Genomic DNA, 9,522 nt, shown 5'->3' on the forward strand with positions numbered 1-9,522 from the left:
AAAAAATACCGTCATGTACCGTGAACCCGGTATAATTTTGAAAAATACCGTGATATAAATTTTTGGTCATACCTCCCAGCACTAGTCTTTAGTGTCATATGATCCTTCAGAAATCATTCTAATATAATGATTTGAAGAAACATTTCATATTATTATCAATGTTAAAAACAGTTGCGCTTCTTAGAAGTCCATAACAATAAATAAATAAATACATAAATAAAATGTATTAATACCTGAAAGCTACAAGAAGCTGCATAGCAGACAATCCTAGTACCAATCAGGGCCCGGTTGCATGAAAGTCCTTAGTTATAAGGTTAAGGGAACCCTTAGTGAAACTTGGGTTGCAAGAAAAATCCTAAGGGTCAACTTAATGAACCTTAAGGCTGTCATTAAGTATTCCCCTTAATTACCTAAGTGTTCCCTTAAGCATTGCTACAAAGTCCTTAGTAACTATTTCACCTTGATAAATTTAAGGGACCAAAACAGCTCCCTTAAGTCATCTTAAGCCCTATTCGCACGGGATTAGTATTATCTGGGGACCTTGTGTGATTTTTAAAATTTAAAACTGACAAACCTAGCGACTTTTTGGATAAACCTTAGCTTTCATTCAGTTGAAAGATGTCGTCGGTTCTGCCCCATGAGCACGAGGCCTGACTCTCCCGGCGCAATATTGCCTCTCTCAGCGTCTGTTCTGTGCCGTGAATGGCAGATAAGCAGTACATTCAGTGGGCCGTACTGCAGCAGACTCATCAGTAAATGAGTACAAAACAGTGTTTCCAAGCACCTGTCGCTTACTGATATGCACTAATATGCACATAGTTTGTTACTCAGGCGCAGGCAGTGCGCTGCATAAAGCAGAAAATTAATCCCCCGGTTTCACAAACAAGACTTAGGCCTAATCCCAGACTAAAATGTAAATCTGAGCTGAAAGAAACTTGCACTGACTGATCTTAAAAAATGGCAGTGCCTTTGTTTTGTCTCAGGATGTACACCAGTATTGTTTTTTTTAAGGCATGGTTACATAAAAACTACTTAAATGTCCTAATTGAACTATTGCCTAATCCTGGCTTAACCTAAGCCCCGTCTGTGAAACCAGGCCAATATATCCAAAACCACTGCATAGATGCATGTTCATTTTATCAGAACTGCACAAATAAAATATCATATGAGCGTAGTAGGGCAATGACTATGGTAACATATTAAACTGTAAAATGACTGTAAAAAGCATGACTTTCAGGTTTTTCCAAAACAAAAAGTTTTATATAATTTTTTTAAGAAAATGGATGAGTTGAATCAATTATTATATTAATTTAAACAATTATTATTAATCTTTACATTAATTAAATATTAATACAAATGTAATGTATGTCTTAATTGTTTAGATTTTTATAATGCATTATCTTCTTGTCGATCCACCTGTTCACATTTACAACTCTGCGTGTTTGCAGCGTCAAAACATGGGTTAATTTTCACATTTGGTAAATTTTCCTTCATTGTTTCAGCAGGAGGCGCTTTCACTTTAGAAAAAAAGCAGTTTCCTCGGTAACGACTATACACAAAGCAGCGCAGAAACGGGCAGCGCTCGTTTATTTGTTCGTGTTTTAGTTGGTTAGGTTTGCATTTGGTTATGTTCTGTTTATTGTCAGAGATATACACATCTATGTTTATTGTGAGATGTAGTAACTATAGCAACCGCGGCGCCCATTGCCGTATGTTGCCAGGAACTACCGTGAAACGCTTAGTATAAACACTTAGGTAAGGGTGACAGTTAAGATGTTTGTTGCAACGCTCTTAAAGAAATCCCTTACCTTAGGGATTTTTTTCCCCTCAGGAACACCCCTAAGTCAAATTACTTAAGGACTTTCATGCAACCGGGCCCAGATCAATAAAAAAGCAGAGACAATATGGAGATCCTATACTAACGCCAATACTATGTTGGGTGATACATTTGTATTAACAATAATAGTAACTATTGATATGATTACACTACAGACCTTTTATAATAATGCACACATATAATTTTATAAATTACAGTGTTCTGTAATTCCACGGCTTCAGAGTGCAAGTTTAAGGATCACGTAGTTTTAACTTCAGCCACTGTAAGGTACACAACGATATCAGGATAAAAGCTATTTAATTGTGGCCTAGACTAGCGTGAAATCTGATTGGTTGTGGTTGAGCTGCAAGCCAGGAAACACTTGGGAGTAACTGCACTGAATGCAAACCTATTAGCAAGCAACCCTGTAAAGATTATCCCCTATACTGAACTGTTGTGCTAAATAAGGTAAAGAGGAAATAACATAATAGAACATAAAGAAAAGCTACAAACCTTCAGCACAGTGATGTTCCAAGCGTAACTCTCCATGGCCTTCTGTAACTTCCTCCCTTTCAGTCCCTCTCTTGCCCCGATCCGATGCAGATCCTCATGAAAGTCCAATCCTGAAAGTCCAATAAAGCAACATCTGTTATGATTCCTAGACAGCATACAGTGGACCTCAAGAATATGTTTTGTAAACATATGGGCAAATATATCACAGAGTAATATGGGCGCATTGTTATTGTTAGAAGCTGTTTTTTTCTGACACGCTGCCACAGGGCAACCGAATCGCAGTCGTGACTCACTCCATATATCATTCACAGCAGAGACAGTCACAGAGATAGGAAAAAACAAACAGAGCACTGCGACAAATGGATGCATGGACAGATGGATGAATTAAAATGAAAACGTGAAAATAAAAAGAATCTGCTTCAAATAATAGAGCTGATGAAAGGCCAACTGTACGATTCAGAAACGTTTGTTAACAGCATCTCAGTGTCAGTGAGCCAATCTGATGGCAGATAAGTAAGTGCTGTTTATGTTGACAAAAATTGGTGGCACAAATGTTTTTTTTTCTCACGGAGAACAGTTTATATCTGACTACACTCTATCAAAAAGATGTTTTCTACCTAGTAAACAAAAGTACATTTTGCACCAATAGCCATCAATCCCTTATGAAAAAGTGTTGTGGCAGCACCAGGTACTTTCCGTTGGTGATTTCTGTCACAAATATCTTTCAGGTTAAAGAGAGAAAAGCAATGTTTACCCTTTAAAAGTGAAAGACAGGTAATAGAAATGGAAGGCCGTCTTAAGGATTTTTGGAGGTGAAATCCAGTCATTACCTCTCTCTCTCCAACTTTGCTTCCTATCTAGCTACTGTCCTATCATAATAAAGGCTGAATAATGCCAAAACAAACAAATATACCTTTTGTTAGAACTGAGCTTGGTAAAACCTCTTTTAAATATGCTGCAGCCTCAGATTGGAATCTTCTTCAAAAGGAGATGAAGTTACAAAACTTGGTGTCTTATAATTATTTTAAGTCTTTATTATGTAAACTTGAGAGCAACTTAATGGTGTGTAATTGTTTTTAACTGGTTATATGTTGGTTTTGTAATGTATGTTGTAACTACGTTGTTTATTTGTATATGCAAACTCGGCTGCCTATCTTGGCCAGGACACTCCTGGAAAAGAGATTTTAATCTCAGTGAGTCTCTTCCTGGTTAAATAAAGAAATGAAATGAAATGAAAATAAATAAAAATAAACAAATTAAAATAATCAGTTAACTGCAACTTCATCTTTCACAATTGCTCCTTAATATTTTTCAATGTAATTCCATATCTTGCAATTTGTGACTTCATATCTCAAAATTGGACTATTTCTTATTTTAATGATCAATTATCTTTTTTTTTCTTTCTGTGAGGTTGAAACGGTTATCCATAATTATAAAACGGATAGCTCCGGTCCTTGATTCTGATTGGTTGAACCAAGTCCGAAGCTGTTGTAAATTACTCTACAAACACACACCTTTGTTTACATTTGTGTGTTGCTCGGCAACCACTTTGTTGGAACCACGACCATTTCTGAGGAACTACATCGTTTGGCGGAAGAATAATATTTTTATTAATATCATTACACGTTATTTTCTCTGTTTTATTTTCTGAAGCCTTACTACGTATATGGAATAACTGTTTTATAAAAGCAATAAGCCCCGTGAAGCCGTGGTTTACAGTGAATTATTGCTTTAATAATTATTGCTTTAATTAAGGCTTATTGCTTTAATATGACATTCAAAGGTTAAAGGAAGCAACAGCAAAGTAGTGCTCCAATCACGCACGTTTCACACTTCCTGTTTCTTGAATTTGCTGCCTGTTTTACTTTTACTCTGGTTTTAACACACACTCTCATGGATAAAAACACCCACAAACCTGCAGAACACATTTGTGACATCCTGAATGAAATGCTAGATATGATGTGGGCTCTCAGCTGGTGCGACTAGTGCACGTGTAAGAGAAACGTCTGAGTGTGTATTTGTGCAAGTTCAGACGCACCCTCTCTAGGCACTAAGCCTGAAGGTGTCAAAACGCTCCCTAACACCTGCCCACCGTCCACTTCGCTCAGCTAGGATTCGGTCCAAGAACAGCTCCTCTTGTCTCCACTGCCAAAGCTGATTTTTATGCCAAGATACATTGCTACTGCAAGGCTAGCTAGTCATAAATACTCTTTTTTTAAGTAAAATCGGCTGTAGTTGCTCAGCATTCATATGATTTTACACGGGCCTCGAGGCCACTAGTGCACAGCTGTAAACGAGTACAGTCATGCACGCTCAAGTTTATTTGCTTACTATGTCAGTATTCTGACCACATTGTTATCTAAATGAGCTCACCTGGAGCTCCACGTTTTCAAGGGCACAGTGCGAGGAAAGGGCTTGTGAAAAGGAAGGACTAATAGGGCTGCAAATTACAACAATAATTTCCACACAATGTACCTTTCCGAGCTGTCAGCGAGTTAGAGGATGGCTGCATGTGTTTGTGTCTGCGAGCCTTTGAAGTTTGATACAGATGAGAGTGTTTAATGACAGACAAAATTGCCCTGTTACGTTTAATGTGGTTGCTATGGCAATGGTGATGTATGCCGCCTCCTGATTGGATGATCGGATGTGACATGTTTGCATGAGGGATGGGATCTTTGAGTCGAAGGTGTCATGATGAAGGCAAGAGAAAAAGAGCTAGATGAAGAAAAGGATTAAGGGAAGAATTGAAGGACAGGATTAAAGTAACAGAATAAAGTGCAGGACTGAGTAATTGCGATGAATTAAAGAAAGACTGTGTTAGTTACAGGCAGTACTGAACAGGCGTTTAAATGCGTAGATGATTTGAGTCCTTGAATATCAGCATGTCAAGTAGATTATTATGAATATAAGCTGAACGCATACAGTTATATTTATACACATGCATGTGTGAGCGTTTGAATGCATTTAAACATGCAAGTGTGACAGTCCATCCATCCACCTGACATGTTGCAAACCACAAATAGGTCACAGATCTGTTCTGATGAGACCATGTAAGCTATAGTAAATGCAAATACAAGAGAAAATATAATTCTGCATTGTTGGGATAATTGTATTTATTGTTAAAGTGCAAATTTGAAAACTCAAAAACTAACTCCCCAGTTTAAAATATAAGTTATTTCCTACCCTTCTGAAGCCAGGATTTGACATCTGGAGATCTGTGAAGTCATGATTCTCTGTGATTCGCCCCTCGACATGCCCCTTAACATGTGTCATTGTCATATATAATCAAGAAGGTGTGTGGTACAATGACACAGTTTACTCTGTTCAACGTGTCTCTTATGTACATTGTGTTTTCACTGTGTTAGTTATGATGAAAGTATTCGTGAGACTGCAGAAATCGTGTTCAGCTACAGTGTAACGCTAACATTTGATGCAACGGGAGTAGTTCTAAATATAGTGCTATAACCAAAACAATTAGTTTTCACAATTAGTTCATCTTGGTGGCTGTTATAGTAAAAACGCTGTAAACATTTTTGTTAGCATTCCACATCTAATGCTCATTTCATATGCAAATATGTTAGCCAACCATAGCAGTGGCCGTTTACATTGAAGTCTCTAAGCAGAGGGCAATTTATATATAAATTATGACAATTTTAGATATAAAAAAAAAAAGATTATAAGTGCACCTCAGGAAATGTTATAAAATAATTATAAAAAAATGCATTTCATGCCCCTTTAACTAAAACCTGAACTATTAAAACTACTAATTGAAATAAAGCTGAAATGAAATATAAATATTAGATGAAAAATGTAAAAGTAAATGAAAATTGGAAATGTTGCTTTGGCAACTAAAAAAAAAAAAAAAAAGATTAGGTTGAAGTAGTAAAATTACTAAAACTAGAATTGAAATTAAATATTTTTTAAACAAAAAAATACAAAAATACAAAAGCACATAAGAAAATTATAAAAAAAAAAACTGAATTAAAATCGAAACTGAAATATAAAAAAGTAATCTAATTCAAAATTTAAATACATATTATTATCGTATATAAATAATACAAAGAACACTGGTTGAGATATAAAAAGGCAATATATAATATTTTCCGCCAAAATATAATAATTTGGTGGAAAAACACCTGGTAATGATAATTCAAATTTTGAATGAATGTTTGTTTAATGTGTAAAATCACACTTCTGCTGTTCACAAAAACGGTCAATTATTCTATTCGGTTTATGTTATGTTACGTTAGGCTTAAGCAGATCATGGTAACACCAATACAGTTTTTACAATAAACAATTTTGGCTTTAAACTATTTAATGACATTTAAAAAAGGCACATTATTCTTTTAGTCTGACTGAAATTGAAATGCATGTAAGCATCCAGGGAAGTGAAGAGTATATTTCTGCCCTTACGCAACCATGGGACACAATAATCAACTGAACACGTGAGCATGAACAGACAGTTATTCTTGTCCTTCCCTCAATCCCTCAATCCTCTCCATCATAATTACTTAACTCACATTTAATTAGCAGAGTCTGACCGAAGTGTTTATTAGAATGGAGAGGTGCTGGACATGGCTATCAGCGCCTTCCACAGCTCTCCGTCACTCTCAAACAGCTGCCCACCCTCCCCTCACGCTGCTAATTAAGCTTCAGATCGGCAGCTGTGACACTCAGCCGGACCAGTCCAGATCCGCACGGCAGAATGTGAGAGACTGCAAGTGCTGGAGAAACGGCTTTATTTTTGAGTCAAAACCAGTAAGAGCAGAGAAGGTAATTAGCAAAGGCATGATTCAACCTCTCCAGCGGCGTGAGATAGATGGAGGGAGGTGGAAGAATACGAGATGAGAAAGAGTGGGCGAGGAGACGGCGCTAGAGCACGCCAACCTTGTTTATTTACTGATGCTCTCAGTTATAAAACGGATTTTTCCAAATGTAGATTCTGATTGCATGAGCTGCATTCGAAGCTGCTGGAAAATGACTATAAACACACACCCGTATTAATGCACACATTATGTATTAATGCACAATGTAGCTTAGCAACCACAAACAGCCTGAAATTAGTACAATCAGCAATATTTCTTAGTAGAAGATTTTTATCAATAATAATTACAGACTAATTTGTGTCGTGTTACGCCTAAGGCCACAGCCACACTAGACATTGCACTCGACTGACTTCCATTCATAAGCTCATGTAAAGAAGTTTCACGGTTCAATTTTGGTGAAAAAGATCACAAAATTTGAGTCGATGCTATATTTTCAGAATTTGAATGTGCACGACCATTCAGTCAGTAAATTTCTAAAAAATAATAATAATAATAATGAATAAATAATACTTATTCTGAAAGGATGTATTAAACTGATCAAAAGTGACAGTAAAGACATTTACATTGTACAAAAACTTTATATTAATCAAAGAATCCTGAAAAAAATTTATTAAGTTTTCCACAAAAATATTAAACAGCACAACTTTCAAATAAAAGCTGTTATTTTTAACTTTATCCACCTTTTTCTTCAACGCGGAAGTAAGCCTATGGGCAAGACTTCCGGTTCATTAGCTGCTATAGGGAAATAACGGGAAGAATAACAATGTGCAGTAAACGGTAAAACTGTTTGCATTATAAACCAGTGTGTTCGTAATTAAGACAACACATTCGAATAATATGGTAAGACACAACAATTGTTAATATCAAGCAGCAAAATGAGCCATTCTGTACAGCTAAAAATAGCTGGACGCGGATGAGACCGGAAGCCAGACCCATAGAATTTACAAATGGCCGCGCCCATTTTTACGGGAAGAAAAAGGTGGATAGTATTCGAAGAATACTAAAAAAAAGTATCATGATTTCTGATGATAATAAGAAATGTTTCTTGAGCGGCAAATCAGCATATTAGTATGATTCCTGAAGGATCATGTGACACTGAAGACTGGAGTAATGATGCTGAAAATTCAGCTTTGCATCACAGGAATACAATTAAATGAATTTTAAATTTGAAAAGGAAGGATTCAATTAATTTATTTTAAAATATATTCAAATAGAAAACATTTCTTTTAAATTTGCAATAATATTTCAGAATATTTCTGTTTTTACTGATCAGATAAAGGCAGCCTTGATGAGCATATTCAAAAATATTTAAAAATCTTACCGACCCCAACATTTTGAATGGTTGTGTATATGGGGCAGTTGTGGCCTAATGGTTAGAGAGTCAGACTTTTAACCCAAAGGTTGCGGCGGGTTCTCAGAGTCTCGGTAGTCTGCTGTGTGTGTGCACGTGGATGGGATGAATGCAGAGCACAAATTCGAAGTATGGGACACACTACTTGGCCACAAGTCACTTTCACATTTTATTTTATTTATTTAAAAAACAGAAGCCCTTAAGCGTGATATCACATCCTATTCCCTGTTGTGTCTTATAAAATGTTGCATTCTTAAAATCTAGTGGGATTTCAGCTAATGAACACCCCATTTCCGCTGTAAAATCACTGCAATGCATGACACTCATGGCATATCCTTTTATTAATTTATGAGATAAATTATTAATAATAAGTTTTGTTTTTTAAACAAACATTGTCATATTAAAATGTTTTCTCTCTCTCTTGCTCAAATCTTAGCTTTATCTATGTGAACATAGTAAAAAGCTTTAGGGCACAAGCCCCCTTGCATCACTTCAAAATAATGGACAATTCTGTCTGTTGGTATTTGTGTTATGTCAAATGTGGGTAAAAAAGCCCCCAGGCTATGCAATACTGTCCACAGGAGGTCAGATGAAATGTTTTTCCAAAACATGCAAAAAGACACAAAGAAAAACAGTTTTCCACTGTGCTCTGTAGAAACATTCACATCAGCTACAGAGTAGATTATTATAGGGTTCACTGATTATTAACGGAGCATGAAACTGTGTGTAAGAGTTTATTTCCTGTTGCTCCATGAGTAAACAGACACAAGCATTACAGTCATTAATAATGCCTAACTGTGACATACTGTATTTAAATAATCAACCGGCGATGTGCTTGCACTGTTAATCTCACTGCTGTTATGTGTATGTGTGTGTTTGTGCAACATTACCTGCTCGCTGTGCTTGTGTAAGTTTAGAGTACACGCCATCGGCTGATTCGATCAGTGTGCGACTCGTCTGGATCATCTATAGGAAATCAAAAACAGGTAACAGGAAGTCAGGTCTCAGCAGGAAGT

At 36.3% G+C, this 9,522-nt stretch overlaps 1 protein-coding gene across 2 annotated transcripts in view; it reads right to left on the reverse strand.

Moving 5' to 3' along the window:
• The window catches only part of LOC107687011 (inactive phospholipase C-like protein 2), a 70,494-nt gene that overhangs the window by 5,113 nt on the left and 55,859 nt on the right, over positions 1–9,522 (reverse strand). For both annotated transcript variants that reach the window (XM_016484151.1, XM_016484152.1), the window contains exons 4-5: positions 9,397–9,472; positions 2,330–2,439 (exon numbers count right to left, since the gene is read on the reverse strand). In XM_016484151.1, coding sequence (XP_016339637.1) covers positions 2,330–2,439; positions 9,397–9,472 — 186 coding nt within the window. The remainder of the gene's footprint in view (positions 1–2,329; positions 2,440–9,396; positions 9,473–9,522) is intronic.

This window comes from Sinocyclocheilus anshuiensis, unplaced genomic scaffold (genome assembly GCF_001515605.1).
Source record: "Sinocyclocheilus anshuiensis isolate Anshui unplaced genomic scaffold, SAMN03320099.WGS_v1.1 scaffold1287, whole genome shotgun sequence".
Lineage (NCBI taxonomy): Eukaryota > Metazoa > Chordata > Actinopteri > Cypriniformes > Cyprinidae > Sinocyclocheilus > Sinocyclocheilus anshuiensis.